This window comes from Rhineura floridana, chromosome 4 (assembly GCF_030035675.1).
Source record: "Rhineura floridana isolate rRhiFlo1 chromosome 4, rRhiFlo1.hap2, whole genome shotgun sequence".
NCBI lineage: Eukaryota > Metazoa > Chordata > Lepidosauria > Squamata > Rhineuridae > Rhineura > Rhineura floridana.
In genome coordinates, this window is record NC_084483.1 from 65,607,949 (window position 1) to 65,629,294 (window position 21,346).

Here is a 21,346-nt window from a genome sequence, read left to right on the forward strand (position 1 = left end):
TTTGTCCCTATGTACTAGTCGCTGTAGAGTTGCATTTAGGGTTCTCAATGTTTCTATCTCCTTTTGCTTTTGCTTACCTTCTCTCTTTAACCATTTTAAGAGTTTCCTCAGTCATCCATTGAGGTCTTTCTCTCTTTTTAACTAGAGGTATTGTCTTTTTGCATTCTTCCCTGATAATGTCTCTTGCTTCACTCCATAGTTCTTCTGGTTCTCTGTCAACTAAGTTTAAAGCCTCAAATCTGTTCTTTATTTGATCTTTATATTCTTCTGGGATGTTGTTTAAATTGTATTTTGGCATTATGATTGCTTTATTGTTCTTCTTTAGCTTTACTCTGATTTTCGATATTACTAATTTCATGATCTGTACTGCAGTCTGCTCCTGGTCTTGTTTTCGTAGAAGGTATGGAATTTCTCCATCTTCTGCTACCGATTATATAAACAATTTGATTCCTATATTGACCATTTGGTGATGTCCACATGTACAGTTGTCTTTTTGGTTGCTCAAAACAAAGTGTTTGCAAGAAACAAATTCACTTCACATAATTCAAAATGTATTTCTCCTGCTTTGTTTCTGTCTCCTAAGCCCCATTTTCCCACAATTCCTAGTTCTTCTCTGTTTCCTACTTTTGCGTTCCAGCCCCAATGATTATCAGCACATTGTGGGCATCATACAACTCTGGACTCTTCTTTCACATCTGTGTGCATCAGCCTCTGAGCTTCCTTTTGGCTTTGACCCGGCTGTGTCATTAGTCACAGAGCTACTCATCCTTTGTTCTTTCCTAGTAGCTCGGTGAGTGCCCTCTGAGCTGTGGGTCTCATCTTCCAGCACTATCTCATGTTGCATTTTGGATACTCTGTTCATAGGTTTTTCATGGTAAGAGATATTCAGAGGTGGTTTACCATTGCCTTCCTCTGAGTTTGGATGCATCTCAGTCTGGTGTCTCAGCTTTGACCATTCTGCCTTGGGTGACCCTGCTAGGAGCATAGCCTCTTGGTCTAGACTCCTGATGGCATTGCTCTCAGCTTCTTCAACACTCTCAAACCCCCTCACCAAGTTAAGGTGTGCATCCTGGGGGAGGGATGTCTATGTGCATTTAATAAGATGATTCCACAACATCCACAATGTTGTGCCTGGAGATGGACCAGAGATGGACCGGAAATGGATGGTTTTTCTTTGGGATTGGCCGAGCAGTGAACATAAGAGCCTGCAAGATTGGGCCAATGGTCATTCTAGTCTAGCTCACAGCATGAACTCCACAAATTGCTAAGAAAGGTGAGGAGAATGGAGGCAGAAAGCCACAAAAAATCCAATCACCTGCACTACAACTTCTGAGAAATGCACCACAAAACAAGAAATGGCAACCAGGTGGCCTGATATTTGCTGCTTGTTGCTTCTCATGCTGTGAATGACACAGGGTTTTTGTAAAGCAGATTTTCCAACTGCACAAATTCCTCACTGGACACCCCACACTACACCATGTATATATAAAAAAGGAAAACAAACACAAAGCATGCTTTGCTCCTTGCTTACACCCTGTATCAATGGCAGTTTCTTCATAGGAATCAGTAGTTGCAGTGATTCATTTATGGATCTGCCTTAGGTCACTAACTAACAAGACAATCCAATGGCTCTTGCACCAATGTTGCGCCCACAACTCGGTGACACACTAGTACCAGGGCCACTGGATCATCCTGAAAGTTATCTATCTATTCCTGTTGTCTCATCAACTTGTGCTGCCAAAACTGGTACCTCTCAAACAGTGGGCTCCTGTTTTCACCAAGATTGCCTGATAAGCTCAACTCAGCTAGTGGCTTAAAACTAGTCCATTTTACACTCCACTCAATAGGATCAGCAGTACAGATTTTCAGAACTGACTGCTGTTAGTTCTGAAAAGATCAAATCAAATCTTTATTATTACAGTCGGAGACCAGTTATACATAAAAACAACAACGGCAGGAAAAATTGCATATATGTACAGAAATTGTATTTTTAAAATATTTAAAAAGTAACTGTCACTTGACACATAAGTTTCTCCAATGAATTGCAGCAGATGTATATTTAGCTACTGCAAAAGTGACCTGGGGAGAAAAATCCCCTAGCAAATAGTCTGGATAAAATCTTTCTGATCTAACGGGTAATGACTTTAAAATGGGCACAAGTATTTGCTGTCTTAAGTCATGATAAAAGGAACAACGAAAAAGCACATGTTCATTGGTCTCGATCTCATCAGCTCCGCATGGGCATAGTCTTTCGGAATAGGGTGTTTTGTTATATCTACCCATTAACAAAGCAGAGGGAAGTATATAGTTCTGAAAAGAAACAGAACAACTCCTGACACCATAACGTATTACTGTTTGGGCATTTTGGTTTCAGGCGTGAGGGGCATACATATTGGTAAAAAAGCACAAGAAATCAGGATAACTCTTTCCCCCACTCCGTTCTTTACCAAGCGCATTCCTGTACAGAATCAAATTCAGACCTTGGCTTTTGCTTGTCTCCAAACTTCCTCCAGCAGCTACAGTTAAACTTCTCCTCTGCCCTTGAAGGTCTCCTTCTTCAGCCCTGAAGTAGAACTCAGTCCTGGTTCTGCTAAGTTCTTACGCAATGATTCACTCTTAATTCTCTCCATTGAGTAAAATATCACAGGACAAGCCCCATCTCTTTCTTCATGGCTTGAAGGTTTCCCATCCTTCCTTCTCAAGCTCTTCTCTGTTTATAGCAGCTGTAGCAGCACAAGGTCAGAGCAACTCCCAGACAGTGATTAGGCCCAACAGACTGAATTTGGTAGGCTAGGATAGCACACAAGGCCTCCAAACAAACTGAAGGACAGTGGGATATAGGTTTGTGCCCTGAACCTATTCTGATATTGCCAGGTCTACTAAAATATCAGTAAGTCTACTGAAATGTATGCTGATCTACTGATTATCTGGAAAATACCTTGGAATGAGAGAAATCTGCTGATATTTGGCCGTAGATGATTGTTTTAAAAACAAATTCCACAACAAAGCAGCAATAAAGTCTGCAAAAGTCGCATCTTAAAACAGGTGACACAGTGGAGTCAAAGCAGAGCAAGAGTGAGATTGGCAGTTGTGCTTACAGTATTTTGGACTCTGCAGTCAGCAGGATGGTCTACTCAGTTCCTTCTGCCAGAGTATTTTGTGTTGTCTGCAGAATCAATAACTAACCAATGAAGCTTTTTAAGAGGGTTTCTAGTTGTTTAGCCCAAGCCCAACTCAGTCCAGGCCTATGATTGGTCTAGTTCAGACTCGGTCCAGGACTATGATGATTGGTATAGTTTGGGCAGTGGTTTATTTGAAGTATAGAACATAACTTGTGTCCATGGTATTCCTTCCACTCACCTGCCTCATGGCAGCCCAGAAGTAATAAAAAAGAACTCAGTTCGGCCTAGTTCTACTACTACTACAAAAAAAAAAGCCCTGTCTGTGTGTATTATGCCACTTTACTTCAAATGTTTTGAGCCAGACCTGCAAAGCTTGGGGCTCCTGCTCATTCTGGCAGGGTGTCCCCCTGGATATCTGCCCCCAAGCCCTGCCTTGATGGCCTCAGTTTTTATTCAAGAGTGTAGCAAGGGAAGAAAGGGTTATTTTCCCCCACTCCATACCTGCTCTGTTTTTGTCTTGTCTTGGTTTGAAGGGGGGGGGGTTAGGAAGCTTGAGATCATTTGCAAGTTCTGAGTATTGGTGCAAGTTTTTAATGGGAAAACTTCCATTGATCTTATAAAGATACAAGAAACAGAATCTGATTATTATTCTCTTTTGCACTTACATTACATTTTAACAGCAATCTTCCAAATGAGTCCCGTGCTCTGCACTGTTCTGCCAGTGGATTTTTGTTCAGTGAGCATCAATTTCATCCCTTTGGAAGAAAAGCCTTAATCAAAATCTTTACAGAATATGTCCTTTTTGTATTTGCCATGCCATGAGCACTCCTCCCTTTAGTCCTTTGCAACTGCATGTCTGCAAAGCCGCATGCTAAATCTGGGCCAGGATGAATGTATTGGACAGCCCATCTGCTGAAGCACTAGTTGAGAGTTCCCAACCTAACAGTCCTTGCTGTGACACAGGATGAGCAAATGGGGTTCATTTGGCAACCCCATTAAGCAGTGTCCAGCCCGGTCCCCTGAGTTAGTGCCAGGACCTGAAGCACTAATACCAAGACTCCTTGTGGGAATCCCCCATAGGTTAGAAATCCTGCAAAAGCCATCTCCCACCCAAAAGTTGTGATAATTGCAATGTAAACTAGGGATGTATTAGAATTCCACCCAATTTGGTTTTGCTACCAAATTTTCCATTAATTCACTTATTCTCAATCACTGAGGATTGGATTTTAATATATTGTTATTTATTATTTATTAAAAATATATATCCCACCCTTTCTCCCAGTAGAAGCCCAGGGCGGCAGCAAATGCAGCGAATTCCTGCAGCTACTTTTTAAAACTAATCTTTTTTTTCTTTTTAAAAATCTGCCTCGAAAACATTGATTGTAGGAATGATTATTGATATTTCCTTTAGAATATTGATATTAATATTTATATTTTTCTGAGACAAAAAAACACCCACAGATCAATAAAAGCAGCAGCTAGACCTGGCCAGCCGGAATTATGATCCCATTCCCATCCCCTGACATGGGAGAGGTGGTGAAGCATGAGCTGGCATCAGGAATGGTACTGACTTCTGACCAATCTAAGAAGTCCAGCTCACGCCAGTTGCTCCACCGCCATGTACCAACTTCACCACTTTTGCCCCTTGTGCTCAATATCACTGTAAACATCTATAATAAAAACTTAAGAACAGTCCTGCTGGACCAGGCCAAAGGCCCATCTAGTCCATTCTTTTCTCACAGTGGCCAACCAAATGCCCAAGGGAAGCCCGCAAGTAGGAGATGAGTGCAACAGCACTCTCCCCACTTGCAATTCCCAGCAACCGGTATTCAAAAGCATCCTATCTCCCACATTGGAGTTAGAACATAGCCATCATGACTAGCAGCCATTGATAGGCTTATCCTCCATAAATTTGTCTAAACCTCTTTTAAAGCTATTCATTTTGGTGGCCATCACTGCCTCTTGTGGAAGTGAATTCCAAAATTTTAACAGTTCTCTGTGTGAAGATGTACTTTTTGTGTGTGTCCTGAATGTTCCAACATTCCGCTGCATTGAATGACCCCAAGCTCTAGTTCTGATTCATCTTTTGTGCAGGGGAAATGAATTGTATTATCTTCCAGCCAGCAGTTATAAACCAGAGGCAGGATTGCTCTGTGTTGAGCATGAACCCTCTGGAGTACATGAAGGTAGTGTTGAGGTTACTATCTAAACAGAGATGGTCAACATTCTACAATATAACAGACACAACCCAACCAAAGTCAAACACACTGAAGTCCTATTGATTTAAGTGAGAGAGTTCAGTATACACTAAACATGGACTTGAGCATGAGCTGAATTCTCTCCCAGTGAAATCAATAAGACTTTTAAGTTTTTAGCTTTGACTGGATCATGCCTTTTTTACTCAAGCATCCATTATTTTATGAACTATGATGGAAAAAACCAACTCAACCCTGCAGTACCTAACAGAGCAGTTCTATGTAGGTCTGCTTAGAAGTAAGTTTCATTGAGTTCAATGGGGCTATCTCCCAAGTAAGGCTGCATAGGATTGCAGCCTAAACTAATTTTCTGATGTCCAAAATTCCATACAAAACTGTTTATATCAAGTGGCTCGTTAATACTGAAGCAGCTGTAGTGGACTAACAATCTTGATCCAGAGGTATCAATGAACAAAAGGGTGCAGCTCAAACCTAGTCCAATGTGCAATAATAACTGTGATGTAGATATGTGTCTCTATGTTCATTGCCAGTCTGCGACTATGAACACAGTCTATGTACACATTGTATCGCCATGTTGGGAAGTGACCTGCAGATTAACACTGTCAAGCCATTTCTGCATTCAAACTGCACAGCAGTTTCCTCTAGAGGTTTTGACCTGCAGAAGGCACCACAACGGATCTGCATGTATGTTTTCTGTATGTAACAGGTCCCTGCATACAGCATTCAGCTGTTCCCTGCATTCAGCATCCCAACTGGATGCAAACAATACTTTCTGGTTGAGGAGATGAGTTTTCTGAACTCGAAAATTAAGAAAAGATATGTACCAAAATTTCATCTGAGTGTTTTTTCTCTGCTTTCTTTTATACTTGAAAACAATGGTCACATATGCAAAAATATTTAATGAACACTTTTACTTGTATGCTGTGTACTGTTTCAGTTCTCATTTATTAGTGTGATTTAGATACTATTTGATGAAAGCCACAAACATTTATCTGCAGCCAAATTTTCATGGCCTCATTGCCAGATTTTTACAGACTCATGCTGTGTTTCGTCTTCTCAGTCCAAACACTTTTTTTAACAATTGAATTTAAAACATTCCCAAATTCTTTTAGTGCCAAAAGAACTCACGTTTCCCTAAAAACAACAACAAAAAAGCCCTCCGACAACCTTACATTTTTGGAGGTGTTTTTTTCTTTTGAAGATCATTCCGTCTAGATCCAATTATCTGAGTGCAAAAAGCAAAATCAAACTCTCATTTAACAGCAAAACGAAATTGTCATTTTTAAAGCATTTTTAATCTATTTATTTAGTGTAATAAAACATTTCCAACCTATCTTTTATTATAAAATAACAAGGTGGTTCACAGAATAAAACCACTACAATAAACTGGCAGAGCAATCCAAACCCATGGACACTTGGGGGGAGATGGATTCATTGGAGATGTCCTCCTGCCCAGTGCTTGCACCTACGGAACGTTTGCCTCCAACTGCAGAGTGCTGGAGTCTCTCCCCATTACACCTACCAAATGTGCAGGCGGAAGGGTGGAGTGGGTGGTGAGGGGTACAACTGCCATCACATGATGGCATTGGGCCTGATCCCGGCCTGATGACTGCAATCTGCCTCCCCATCCCACTCATAGCAATGAATCTTGGTGATGGTTTTGGTGTCATTTTCTTTGTCACAACTTTGGTTGGTGGGTGAAAGGCATTGGGCAGGATCAATATTCATCTAGGAGGAATCCCAGAAGGGTTCTTGGGAGGGGGCTTTTCTGAAACCCATGGCCCCACTTCAGGAGGAGGGGTGAGGCTCCTCATCACCCACCAAGGTTGCAGGCAGGGTCTTCCTAGAATGGTCCATGCTGAGATGGGCCTTGATGCCCTGTGTTTCTCCTCAGCCTTCAGGCTGAAGAAGGAGTATCTGTCAGAGCTGGGCTACCCAATCATGTCATTCTTGCCCTATGTCATGCCAACCCTGCTTATGACTGTAACCAAGGGGCAATATAGTTGTGGTCTTGTTTTTCCTAAACCTGTCTCTGGTGTGCTATTGGGTCCTGGACATTCCCTTCATGCACATTAAGTGCAAACATATAATGATAGATTCATCTATCCTTATCTCCAAGCAGTTAATTTGTTAGCAATTATATGTGTGAATATCTGTGACCCTGAGACACAAGACAAGAGGGCTCAATAATTTAAACAAACAAACACATAATGGGCCTTGTTTGGCCTTCCTCTTTTTCTGCTCCCTTCTGTTTTTCCCAGCATTATTGTCTTTTCTAGTGAATCATGTCTTCTCATTATGTGTCCAAAGTATGATAACCTCAGTTTCATCATTTTAGCTTCTAGTGACAGTTCTGGTTTAATTTATTCTAACACACAATTATTTGTATGCGCAAAGCTCTCCTCCAACACCACATTTCAAATGAATTGATTTTTCTCTTATCCAATTTTTTCACTCTCCAACTTTCACATCCATACACAGAGATCGGGAATACCATGGTCTGAATGATCCTGAGTTTAGTGTTCAGTGATACATCTGTGCATTTGAGGACCTTTTCTAGTTCTCCCATGGCTGCCCTCGCCAGTCCTAGCGTTCTCGTTTCTTGACTGTTGTCTCCATTTTGGTTAATGACTGCCAAGACATTGATAATCCTTGAGAAGTTCAATGTCCTCATTGTCAACTTTAAAGTTATATAAATCTTCTGTTGTCATTAGTCTTCTTGACGTTCATCTGTTGTCCTGCTTTTGTGCATTCCTCTTTAACTTTCATCAGCATTCGTTTGAAATCATTCCTGGTTTCTGCTAGTAGTATGGTATCATCTGCATATCTTAAATTATTGATATTTCTCCCTGCAATTTTCATATCTCCTTCATCTTAGTCCAATCCCACTTTCCCTATGTTATGTTCTGCATATAGATTAACAAGTAGGGTGATAAAATACACCCCTGTCTCACACCCTGTCCGATGGGGAACCAATCGGTTTCTCCATATTCTGTCCTTACAGTAGCCTCTTGTCGAGTATAGATTGCACATCAGGACAATCAGATGCTGTGGCACCCACATATCTTTTAAAGCATTCCATAATTTGTCATGATCTACATAATCAAAGGCTTTGCTGTAATCTATAAAGCACAGGGTGATTTCCTTCTGAAATTCCTTGGTCCATTCCATTATCCAACATATGTTTGCGCTATGATCTCTGGTGCCTCTTCCCTTTCTAAATCCAGCTTGGATGTCTCGCATTTGTCACTCCATATATGGTAAGAGCCTTTCATGTAGACATACGTGACATCAAGTGTTGGGCAGGTAGGAATATGGCTGCCAAGGAATAATTGGGAGCTGTAATGTGTGTTCCTGATTGTTCCTTGGCAAGGGAGGCTTGCTGTCAGTGTCAGTCAGCTGATCAGCCCTGACTTCAAGCCCACTGGAATCAGTTGGGCTATGGAGTTCTCCATGAGTTTCATCAGAAACTTTGTAGCAGAGCCAATCCCTGCAAAAAGCAGTGTCGATTAGCAGAATTAGCACCAGAGGGCTACCTCCTTTGGGTGGATAGTGCTGCCACGAATTGCAGACAGGGAGCTCCCAGGCACCCCCCTTTAACTATGCAGGCCCATTACGCCCACCTGCATGCCCCGCCTACCTCTCCTGTTGTGGTAAATGCTGGCTGGTTGATGGCAGGCATGCATGCACAGCGTAGCCAGCATTTACCGCAGCAGGAGAGGTGGGGGGCTTGGGCCCAGGGGAAGCTTGTGCCCACAAGGGCCCAGTCATGCCTGGTGCCAGCCCTGCCAATCAGCTTACTTCAAGCCTGCTGGAATCAGCTGTGCAACAGAGATCCTGAAACCCGCAGAAAGCAAGGTTTGAAGTCAGCACTAATCAGCTGTTTGGTGGTGACTTCAAGCTTAGCTTGAATCTTTCTTTGCAGCATGACCTACCAGGTAGAAAAGATTTCCCACCTCTTTCTTTATTGCCACATGCCTACTTCAATTTGCTTTTTATTAGAAGACAACCTAGTCATTTTGTTTCTGGTAACCCTCAATACCAAACAAAAGATACCCATTTGAATAAACATATTATTTATTTTTATTCCTCCCTCCAAATCCTGGGAACTTTAGTTTATCTCTTAAAGAGCTACAGTACTCAGGACCATTAGCGAACCACAGTTCCCATGGTTCTTTGGGAGAAGCCATGCATGTTATAGTGGTATAAGAGTGCTTTAAATGTATGGTGTTGATGTGACTTGTGTTTCTGAGAGAAGTAATGCTGGGATGTGGCCACATGTTGGACCCCTTCTGTATGACTCGGGCTTTTTTTGACATTACGTTTGTAGTTTGGGGAGGAGCCATGTTATAGCAGCTCTAGAGCTGGAAACTAATGTTAGAGAGGGAAGAAGCATCATCACAAGTATGTAAAAGCCATTTCTGAGGACTGGAAAACCTCTCATGGTTATGTGTCTTGACATGGAGTTATTTCAGAAGCCTCAGGCAAAGGAAGAGTGTATAACAAGAGTGTTATAAAATATTAATTTTTCAAATCCTTATAGACAGGGATGTCACTACCGGGGTGCGGAGGGTGCGGTCCACACCCAGGTGTCACCATGAGGGGGGTGACACCCAGAGCCACCCCGCCCCGCGCCGTTGCCCTGCAAGGCTGCTCCAACTCCTTGGAGGCGGGCGAGCAGGCGGGTGAGACCGGGAGCAGCGTCGGCGGGGCGAGGGAGGCGCGCCGGCGTTCCCAGGCCTTCTCCGGCTGGGTGCCCCTCCGGCGCATGCCCTCCCAGGGGCATGGATGGGGTGGCTGGCCTCGAGTGCGCTTGTGCACATCCAGCCACCTCGTCCATGCCCCTGGGAGGGCGCGCACCGCAGGTCCGCACCCCCCCGCACTCCCGCTAGTGACGCCGCTGCTTATACATAATCAATGCGCTTCTACACATTTCGTCATGGAATTGTCTACAATATTTGACTGAGAGTGTTGCATGGGGATGTGCCCCAATGCTATTATGACTAGTATGTATACACTAAGACAAGGTATGGGTCAGGATGTCTTTCGCTTGAGAGAAGAAATTTTATTTGAAATGCATTGTTCTTTTACTGTGTTGTTGAACTGTGTTTTGTTGAAATATGACTTGTATTTTAATATGTATTTGTATTTTCCTTTTACATGTGTTTAATAATGGTAGTGTATGGTTCTGAGCTAGAAAGATTCATTTCATTTCATTTCAAATGTGTAATCATAAGATTGCTTTGCACCTGAAGTGCAATGCTTTTTCTGAAATTTCACCAGCTTCATTAGGACTCATAGTCCAACAGCACTCTGAAGTTTCTATCATTTACATTACTCAATGTCTAGTCAAATGCTTTGGCATGGTGGCCCTGATTATTTGGATTCATTTGCTACTGATGAAAGCCAGTCCGAATTGTTTGAGCTTTTCAGATTTACACTGTCTTCCATCTAAAAAACTGCTTCTGACAAATGAGGTGACTTTGTTCTTTCTAATGGAAGCCAGTCTGTACTCATCACAAAAAGACCAAAATTGTCTGAAACACTGAAAATACCAGACACAGAAAAATAGAAAAAATAACATTTTATTTACCAAAAAAATCCAAATATTGGATGCTGTAAACAAAATTCACAATCTCTTCCCTGTAGCGCTGAAGCAAACACTTTTGTTGGTTAAAAGTGTCTGTTTTCCATATGCTCTTTGTTTCAGCCTGCAACAGAACCCAGAGTTAAAACGTTCTGAAAGGAACAGTCCAAGGGAAGCAGTTTGATGCAACAGGATGTCTTGCTAAAGATTACAGTTGTGCAGAATTCCAAAGGAGAACAAATTCAGCATCGCTTACTACAGACCACAAGAGTTTGTGATACCACATTCAGCCAGTCCTGTGGTGTTTAACTAGTTGCAGTAGCAGCTTGCTAACAAAGGAAACAGCAAAACCTGTATATGGATTTGGGATTTTCTCTGTTGCACTGGAAATGAGAAAGCCACACACCCCTTCAAAACAAAACAAAACAGGAAAAAGACAAAAGTGCTGAATATGACATAGATAGATATTTCTCTCCCTCTCTTTTCATTTTCTTTTACACATTTTTCTTTCTATTAACTATTAAAGCTTTCTCTGAATTGATAAGAGCCTTCAATATAATATCAAGCATTTTACAACAAGCATTTATAAGCTATGCATGAAACTTTGTGCAATACATAGCAGCAAACACATTTTAAAGCATTTAAACAGTTATGAAAAACATAAATCCTGCTTCCATTTTTCTTTGCCTCTTAGTTTTTGTTTTGCTTCCCACCCAAAAAAATCTTCTTTTGTTTCTGCATAATGCAGATTACACATACACAGTATAATTCCATTTATCTGAACTGAAAGGACCCAGGACTGACAATGACATATTTAGATAAATGAAAGTGATATTTACATAAGTGTAACAATACAAGCAATCACCTGGAGTCCACATAACAGGTATGGACAAGAGAGTTTTCAGAATAAAAACTGTTGATTGTGGATTCTACTGAACTTTGAAAGAATCTGATGTGTCTTTCTCTTCCTCACCTCCCCCCACATTATATTAGAACAAATTCTGTTCCTCCTTCATTCACAATTAATCCAAGACTAACACAAACCATTAGACTGTAGATAACTGAGACACCCTATAGTAGGTTAGCATTGCAAAACAAGTTTTGTTTCTTAAAAACACATTTTAAGCTTAAATTCTGCTGAATGAATAGGAAAGGAAGCTAAAAAATAACAAGCATTTCCTTCCTGTAAATGTACGAGTTGATTAAAATTAGAGAGGGAAGGGGGATTATATTGTGGTTGGTCTCTTACGAAGAGCTGGGTCTGCAGAACCCCTCTTTTTTTGAAAGATACTTTTTTTAGGTTTGACCTGGACTCTGGAGTCATAGCTTCTTCTCATCACTATCACCAGACAATTTCAAAATAACCACCACCGCCAACCAGTTACAACAACACCCCATGAATTTTGCAACTTGGGCAACTTGCGGGACCCTTAAAGTTGTAAGAGAGATAACCATATGGTGATGACCTGAAATGCAACTGTTACTTGAACTACAAGGGGTGGGGGAGGGCGAGCGACCTGTCATCCCAGACTGACAACAACAGTGCTTGGTTTTTCTTAATAAAAGATGGAAAAGGCTGCTCCAAAGGAAAAAAATACATATATGTATTATCAGCAATTTGTGGCTGAGGCACTGCCAAATATCCCCAAACCCTTTTCAACAGCAGATGACTCATTCATTTGCAGCAAAATAGCTGTGGTAGGAAAGGCAATACCACATTACCAGCTGATCCTATTTCTCCAGTCTTCTGCTCAGCTTCCATCAGAAATCCCTCTGAGCAGGAAAGGCTAGACTCTGGTTTTGACAAAACACATCTCCCTCCTGGATAGTAATGAGCCAATGGAAATAATCATTGCATTTTCATAACTGATCTGACCATATATATAGTTTTGTCTTTAAAAAGAAACAATATGTAACTAACAGGCAGGCAAAAGCGATGACTGGGACTTTCAAGACAGAACATGGAAATTAAGTTTACATTTCTTGCCAGGACTTGGAGTAAACAGAAGGATTTTATAATTTTAAAGGGGGGAAAGGGCAAATGCATTGGCAGTTGCTTAACGAGGACAAAGGGATCCTAAATTGCCTGATTAGCACTTAGCAGCTTACTAATCCCTCCATTTTAAATATTTTATGTTGCTTGAACACTGTGCTGTGCCACATGTACTTCTCTCCTTTGATTGATTCCTCACTGGTGGGTGGCACGGTTCAGTTTCCTCTTCCAAACCATAACCTTTACTTCCTTTCTTAGCATTAAGAAAACAAACTGTAGGTCACAATCCAGCACAGGTTTGGACTTAGAACAGCGAAACCCAAACATTGTATGTGCCTGGACTCAAGAGCTCTTCACTCTGAGCTTGATTGTGACCAAGATATTCAGTTAGATTTTTGTTTGCTTTTAAAAGACCAGTGGCGGAAATTGGGATTAAGAAAAAGTGGGGGAGGGGAGGGGGAGAAACAGTTAAACTCATTTGCATAATCATCACCACAAAGGGGAAGGAAATCTCCCAGAAAGATGATTTCTAACTCTCCGCTCATCACTTGAATGAAAGGAAATTAAATGATAGTTATTTGTCCCAATGCAAAGATTAGTCATTTCAAATAAGATAGTACTAAGCTGGAAAATGCAGTGTGACAACCAGATGAAAGATGTTTAATAGTTGCATAAAAATATATGTGTGTAAATATAAAATATAGATTTCAAACATCCGTGTAACAGTTTTCATAATGGTTCATTTCACATTTACTAACTTTTAGTGGTCCTGGAAGGCACAGTGCATTGCTCTTTTTCAATATTAATTAGTTTCCAAATCACCACCTAAGGCAACACTCCATAGCTATCATGGGCACTTATCCATTTGAGCCAAATTCCAATGGGTGTTTACACATCGTATAGGCCTGCAGTCAATGAACTGGGGAGTTAAGCGTCAAAACCATATCACAGTACAAAGTAGAGGAAGAAAGGATCAGCAGGTTAAATGTTTCTCCTGACATGGCTCACATGTAACCCAATGGAGTTTTCTGTTATGTTCTTGCAAACAAATACATCATTTGAATCCCACCTTATTTATGAGTGGTTTGTTTAGTGCAATTTGGTGGTCTAGTGCAGACTGGAAAACACGCTGTATTTTATTTAAAACATTCCTTAAAATTGCTACATTATCCCAGACCTTATTGAAAATATGTCTGTGTATGCATGTGTTTTTAACGCGTCAGTACACACACATACACACCCCAATATACACACATGAACCTATGATAACATCACACCAACAATATAAAATTTATATAGGTATTTGCCAGGAAAAAATATAGGCATTTCCTCCACCATTTATTCACAAGCTTATTTTTTGTTTCTTGTGTCCCTGATAAAAAACAAAATGCAAGGTTAAACCACAAAACTATATTCTTCTCACTTCAAATTTTCTGAAAGCATCAGGCACTTTTGTTTAACATTAGCGTGTACAAATATAGTAATGTCTATCTTATAATAGTCTAGTACATTTTCTTCTTTGCTTGGATAACTTATCTGTGAAATCTTTGGTCCCGAAGCATAAGATGCTTGCTACAGCTGGTTTTCTTGCTTTCCCATATTTTTTAAAAATGTGATGCGTGCACACAGCTGGAAATAATGACTTTTGCCACAGTCCTTCTCCCCACCACTTCTTCCTCTTTAAAATAATAATAATTATAATAATAACAACAACAACAATAACAACAGTACCCCTCTACTGTTGTTTTTCTAATTATTATAATTTTTGGAGAAAGCTGTTTCTCTTAAAGCTTGCTATTCAAGCAAGCTATACATTCTATGGGTTCATTCCACTACATGCCCCAAAGGCAGTAATTCCAAAATAGATCTTCTTCCAGCATATCCCTGTGTTATGACTTTAACTTTAAATTCCTAAATACCTATTTAGCTTTCTCCCTGCCCCCACTTGTATTCCCCCCTTTTTTTTGAAGATCCCATTTTTTTAAAAAAAATAAAGGTTTCCCAACTTTCACTATGCCATAGCTATGGGAGCAGGTATTGCCAACCTATATTGTCATCAAGCATTCCTCCCAGGTTTATTTCAAGGGAACCTGTTTGCTTTTCATGACAGGCCTCTGGGCTTTGGGGTAGAATCCAATTATTTTTAAAGTTCTTTTCTAAATCATGCTCCATTACATCAGACAGAAGAACCAACAGCTTTCCTCAAGCTTCAAGACTGGAGCAGACCACCACTGCACAAAAAACACCCCACTGTATTTTTAAAAAAGGGGGAGCCCTACCTTCCCTTTATTTGCTTGATAGAAAACACATTCCCCACCAAGTCTATTAAAATGGCTAGTTACAGGGCAACCAAGTAGAGTACGTATGTTGCTGACATGGGAACATGGGCTGAACCTGGGCAATGTAATAATTGCTAAAGTTAGCATCTGCTACATACGGGGCTGGCTGGTAGTAGCAGGTGACATTAGCCACATTGGGGATGATGTTTTGCTCAGCTAGTACACGGATGGCCAGCATGGTGATAAGATTTAAAGTCTGTCTCCTCTCATGTCCCATCAGGCACACTGTGCTCTCGTTCACCACACCGTGAAGGGTCATGAGATAGTCATACTTGCGGTCCTCCAGTCCCACAAAGTGGTTCTGCAAGTACGACTCCAACTTCCGCTGCTGTTCCCCAATGTCTGAGAAGTCAATGAAAAACCTTGAGCACATATACCTCTGGAGGGACTTAATCTCAGATTCAGAGGCAGCCCTGAAGCCCCTTACGAGGAGATTGCAGTACTTAAGGAGACCACCTCCCCTGATCTCTTCTGGGTTTCGGGTAGCAATTATCTTGTTGCAAAGGTGATCAAAGGCTTCTTGGAAATCCCCATAGACGCTCTCCCCAATGATAGTTGGGTGAAAAGTCTCCGTCATTGGGTTCTCCGAACATTCGTAAAAAAGGAGGAGAGAGTCTAGCTTGATCTGAAAGGAATCTACGCTGAACTCAAATTGCCTCCTCAGAGAGTCCACAAATTTCAGCTCCACATTTTTGCCACTGTTGTTGGACAAGGAGATGAGACTCCATCGGTTCGAATCATTGCACACTTTCACCATTTTCTGCACATAGGCTTCCTACAATTTGAAACAAATGGCGGGGGGGGGGAGAAGGAGGAGGGAAATGAGCAGATCAGGAAACCAATAAAAGCACCTCCTCTTTGGAGCCTCAATTTGCATATGATCCCAGCTCCACCCTGCCCCAGCTTGCAGCAGAGCAAACTTACAGAGCCCAGGCATAAGAAAGACACACTAGACAGATTTAGCATGTGGTTTTGCAGACATGCAGTTGCAAAGGACTAAAGGGAGAGGGAGTGCTCTGGCGTGGTAACTGCACAAAGGACATATTCTGTAAGGATTTTTATTAAGGCTTTTCTTCCAAAGGGATGAAACGCATGCACAGGCAGATTAGTGCAGAGGACGAGACTCATTTGGAAGACTGCTGTTAAAATATAGAGCAAGTGCAAAAGAGAATATTAAACAGATTCTGTTTCTTGTCTTTTTATACAGTCACTGGAAGTTTTCACTTTAAAAACCTGCGCCAATAGTCTGGGAACTTTCAACATGATCTCACGCTTCATAAATTCCCCCCTCTCTATACCAAGAAAAGACAAAAACAGCAAGTTTGCAGTGGGAAAATTAATCCTTTCTTCCCTTGCTACACTCGAGTAAAAACTGTGAGGCCATCAAGGCGGGGCTTGGGGGCAGATATCAAGGGCCCCACTCAGCAAAATGAGCAGGAGGGGGCCCAAACTTTACAGGTGTGGCTCACCACCATTGAAGCAAAGCGATATAATACACACAGCCATCTGAAGAATGGGGCAGGGTCCATAAAGCCATCAAGTCCAGAAACTAAAATTATCTAATGACATCACTGGTTTAAAAGGGTACTTCAAGGCAGTCTGGTGTCACCGGCCTTAATTAACAGTGCAATCCAATTCATGCCTACTCAGAAGTAAGATCTATTGGGTTCAATGGGAGTTACTCCCAGGCACATGTATATTGGATTGCATCCTAAGTCACTTACAGTAATCAGTACTCTAAAGGTGTTTAAACATAAAACAGTGAAGGGAATCAGACTTATTTGGGGGGCAAAGGTCTGTGGAAGTCCAGCAACACAGGCATGCACACACAGAGAGGGTTCTCAAAATACCTAACTGAATTGCTGAATAGCGTTATTAGAGTATTTGGGCAGAATGACAGTAAATGCAGCCTTTGCATTGAATCCGCAGAGCAAGAAGAGAAGCACCATGCCCCTCCAGTGGTCATAATCCACCAACCAATTAAAAGGAAGTAAGCATAGTTAAAATGCCTCAGTTTAATGTGAAAGCAACAGAACTAAGTCTGTCTAAATTCGTGTGCTTCGGTTTATCTCAGCTATGGATCAAGCAATGTGCGACTCTTTCCTCGTCGCAGGCAAATAATTAAATTGATAAATAGCACGTGCGCCCACACACACACACACACACACACAGAATCACCTTAGCGATCGTTCTGAGCCATGCCAAGTTAGTATTTCAGTCAGCTTGAAGGGAGGGACCTGCATGTTTATCTCTAATCCCGTTCTTGGGGGGCGGGGAAGCATTTGTTTGGTTTGGGTTTTTTGCTGCAAGCTAAAATATCCGCCAACTTGTGCTAGCGGCTGTATCATCTCCCTGCTACATCACCCTGTCCGCCTCCGGCGTTCTGCGGCGGCCCTTTTTGCAGAACCAAGCGAAGCCACGGGAGTCCTCCCAGCCTGGCGGGAATGCGCGTGTATGAAATTTACCTTCAGGGTCAGCGGGGTGATCTTCTCTTTGTTAACTCCTTCCGGTAAGAAATCCAAAAGGCAGTCCAAGACGACGTCTTTGACCGTCTGGAACTCGGCTTCGCCTTTCAGGTCAGCGCAGAAGATGAGGTCCAAGTCCTTGTAGCCCAGGCCGCTGTCTTGGTGCAAGACGTGGCTGGCCGCCGAGCCGTTGAGGCGCACATCGCGCACGCCGATGCGCCGCTCCTCCAGGCGGCTCCTCACTACCTTGACGATCTGTCGCGGCTGCATCTGCAGCGTGGGGAAGTTGCCCCGGCCGTGGATCGGGATGGTCTCGCTCAGGATGCGGTCCAGGCGCTGCACTTGTTCCCAGCTGAGCACGTTGCAGCGGCTGCTCTCGCAGCAACCCAGGCACGGCTCGGGAACGGCTTCAGTAGGGCTGCCGCCGCTGTCGCCGTCGCGACTATTTTCCTCATCTGCCATGGCCCAGCGCCTTTTGCAAGTTTCAACAGATCAAGTAAGAAAAAGAGCCGTTGTCTTTTCAAGCTTTCGTCTTGCTCCACTTCTAGAGAGGGGTTAAAAAACAACAACAGGAAAGCAAACACCGTCAGTGTCAGTGAATTATACTTTACGATCAGGACTGCTATCTTCAAGCCGCTTCCTCTTGAAGGAATCCCATTAGGGAGCTGAAACGTTTTGTGAATCTCAGCCCCTTCCTACGCGCTCCCCGCCCCGCACAGGGGAAAGCGGCGAGCCCCTCCAACTTGCGATCGCGCGGCGCGGCGCTCTAAAGCAGCCTTTCCCAACCAGTGTGCCTCCAGATGTTGTTGGACCACAACTCCCATCAGCCTCAGCCAGCATGCCAGTGGCTCAGGGTTATGGGAGTTGTGGTCCAACAACGTCTAGAGGCACACCGGTTGGGAAAGGCTGCTCTAAAGGGACACACCCGGGCTTGCGCCAGATCACCTGCACCGCGGGCGCGATCGAACTGCCTTTCTGACGGACAGCAGGGAAGCCTGTGGAGCCAAGGGGTGCAGGCAGACTGTACAGCTACGCACAGCCGGAGGAACCGCCTGGCGTAGCGGGCAACGCTTGCTCAGATGGGTTCATGCAGGCATGCGCCGTTCTGCCGTCGGCTCCCCCTTGCCCCGCACGGCAAGGCTGTCTCTGGAGCTTTCACGAGTTCTGCCTGGGAATGTCCTCAGTAGTTTTTTATACGGGGTTTCTCGCTCTTCCGGGGATCCGAGTCACCCTCCGCTCCCCACGCCCCTCTCATCTGCATATCGACGCTTCTTCTCTCCCCGTCCACTTTTCCGACACGCCCATTTATTTGCATAAACAGCTGGTTGCTGTGCTTCTCACAGCCGCTTTTCTAGAGCTGCTTCCTCCTCCTTTTTCCTCCCGCGCCAACGAATTCTCTCCCTTCTGGACGGGGAAGAAAGGTGAAAGTCGGAGTGATCTGGATCCCGCTGGAACTTCCTGGAAGGGGCTGGCAGAAAACGGACACGGGGCTTTGTAGCTAAGGGGTCTGCAACGTGTTATCGAGGCCACTAGGGACCAGCGGGCGTTCGATCAGGAAAAGAGAGTGGGAAGCGATATCAGCCTGGATGTGGCACGTTCTCTGGCTCTCGCTGCCGAGGATGTGCTTTGCAATTGCCTTGAGCCGAAAGGGTCGGGGAGGTTGCCAGGGATGGGATCGGTTGCAGCCTGCGTTGGGGAAGCTCACCCTAATGAAAAGCCAGCTGGGGGTCTCTGGGAGGGAACTGCTTTGTGCCCCTTTCGGAAGGCGCTCTCTGGATTCCCAGACAGCCCAGAGTTCCGTTTTGTTTGTAACTGCACGCCGTGGTCAGAGCGCTCACTCCACAGCGCGCCCGCTTCCCCTTTTCCCCCTCTGGAATTGTCAGACCAGTCCAGAAAAAAGGAACAGGAGGCTGCGCTATCTGAGGGATGGCTGCAGTTTACACCTTAAAGAGGCTCCCATTGATGTCTATGGAACAAAAGCAACTGCTGAAAGGGAAAGCACAAGCGCTTGCACGCGTTGCACTCACTCGCTATGTTATAGCGCCCGGAGGGGCCGAGAAAGATCCCGCTGCGCCTAGACTAGCGAAGCAGAAATGCCGCCTGGTTTTTCACACCACTTATGTAACAGGGAGAAAGTGGCCAACAGCCCCCGGCGGGTTTCTTAAAAAGCCGAGGTAAAAAGCCCCCACATTTCGTGGCTGTCGACGCTACTCCCCCGACCCCCCTCCCCGGAATAAAGCTTGGTAGGGTTATGCACTTGGTAGCCAAATCCCGAGTTCCGAATGGTGTCTTTGGAAATATATCCCAGTGGAGTAAAGGGGGCTTAAGATGGGGTTCAAGACGCTTTGTGACAGGATTCTGGATACAGCTGGAACTGCGCAGAAACAGGACACGGGGGTGGGCGGACATCCTTCCTGTGGCTCACGTAGGACACAGAGGGTTTGCATAATGCAAGTAACCGTTCAAACAGTCTGCTTTAACAACTATTCCATTTTATTACTGCTACACTTCTTTTACTAGAGAAAAAAAAGTATCATAAAATGTTATCCAATAAGGGTTACATTTTATTTTTTACAAAGCTGCGGATGTTCTTGAAAAGTTTTCATCTGATAATGCATGCACAATCGATAAAGGAGAAATGATATGCAGAAAACTCACTCTTTTTCTTTCTCTTCCAGCAGTATAATTCTTCAGTACGAGATCACACCACAACTTGCCAGCTTAGCAACGCAGGGGTAAAACACGATTTTCCAGAGACTCCACCTGCGCAGATTAAATTCCTCTTTATATATGAGTGCGTAGGGCTTTAGAGGCATGACAGCACAGGATTGGTGGGCGATGTCTCGTGCACGGATGAAGAGGTGGCTGTCACGTTTCCCGCGGGAAGGTGAAGGATCGAGAGAGAGTAGGAGAGGGGGACTTTAAACACAACACCAGCAGCTGCTTGAAGAGCAGTAATAGGAGCGGGGCAGAACGTCACAGGTACTGACGTTCCAGCAACAGCTGCAGGGCGATTCCGAAAGGCTGTGATGTACGAAGGGCTTCGCCAATCACCGCTGGCTTGGGCGTGATGATGTATTTTCCTCCTTCGGGCCCCTAGGGTGAAGAGCCAATTGGAGAACGGCTGGAGAGACGGCGTAAGCGTGCCAGCTCCGAGTGAATGAGGAGGAGGGGCGAGTAAAAACGCCCACGCACAGAAGAGCTGCCTATTCACAGGCATTGGAAAAGCCTGCGTCTTAGGAGCGTCGTCGTACTTCGGCGCGGGGATACGGGTGGAAAAAAAAAAGGTCTTTCCTTCTTTCCCTTCCCATGAGCCGGGGGCGGGGGGGGGGAGCTGTCTTCGGGCCGGTTGTTGGCAACACGAGCTCGAAATGCTACAAAATGTTCACTACAAACGCTGAAGGAATTATGGGATGGAGGGGATGGTATAGCCCTCCTCAGCTGCTGGGCTTAGCAAGTGAATTTCGCCTGCGTGTATATCCCATGTTTCCTCCAAGGGGCTCAAGGTGAAGGACAAACATGATTCTCTGCCTCTTGATTTTATCTTCACAACAAGCCTGTGAGGTAGGTTAGGCGGAGAGACTGTGTGGCCCAAGATCACTTATTAAAAACTCTATCCCCTTT

General features: G+C 43.7%; 1 protein-coding gene across 2 annotated transcripts; it reads right to left on the bottom strand.

The window, feature by feature from the left end:
* Positions 1 to 10,907: 10,907 nt before the first annotated feature.
* Positions 10,908 to 20,738, bottom strand: LOC133383123 (terminal nucleotidyltransferase 5A-like). Of its 2 annotated transcripts, none has more exons than XM_061623209.1 (3): positions 20,381 to 20,738; positions 17,723 to 18,266; positions 10,908 to 16,032 (listed from the first exon to the last, which is right to left on the bottom strand). In XM_061623209.1, exons 2-3 carry the CDS (start codon positions 18,182 to 18,184, stop codon positions 15,253 to 15,255), a joined length of 1,242 nt encoding a protein of 413 aa, XP_061479193.1. In that variant the 5' UTR covers positions 18,185 to 18,266; positions 20,381 to 20,738; the 3' UTR covers positions 10,908 to 15,252. The 2 variants fall into 2 exon arrangements, with proteins under 2 accessions (XP_061479193.1, XP_061479194.1); XM_061623210.1 differs by lacking the exon at positions 20,381 to 20,738 and adding an exon at positions 18,668 to 19,090.
* Positions 20,739 to 21,346: the final 608 nt, after the last annotated feature.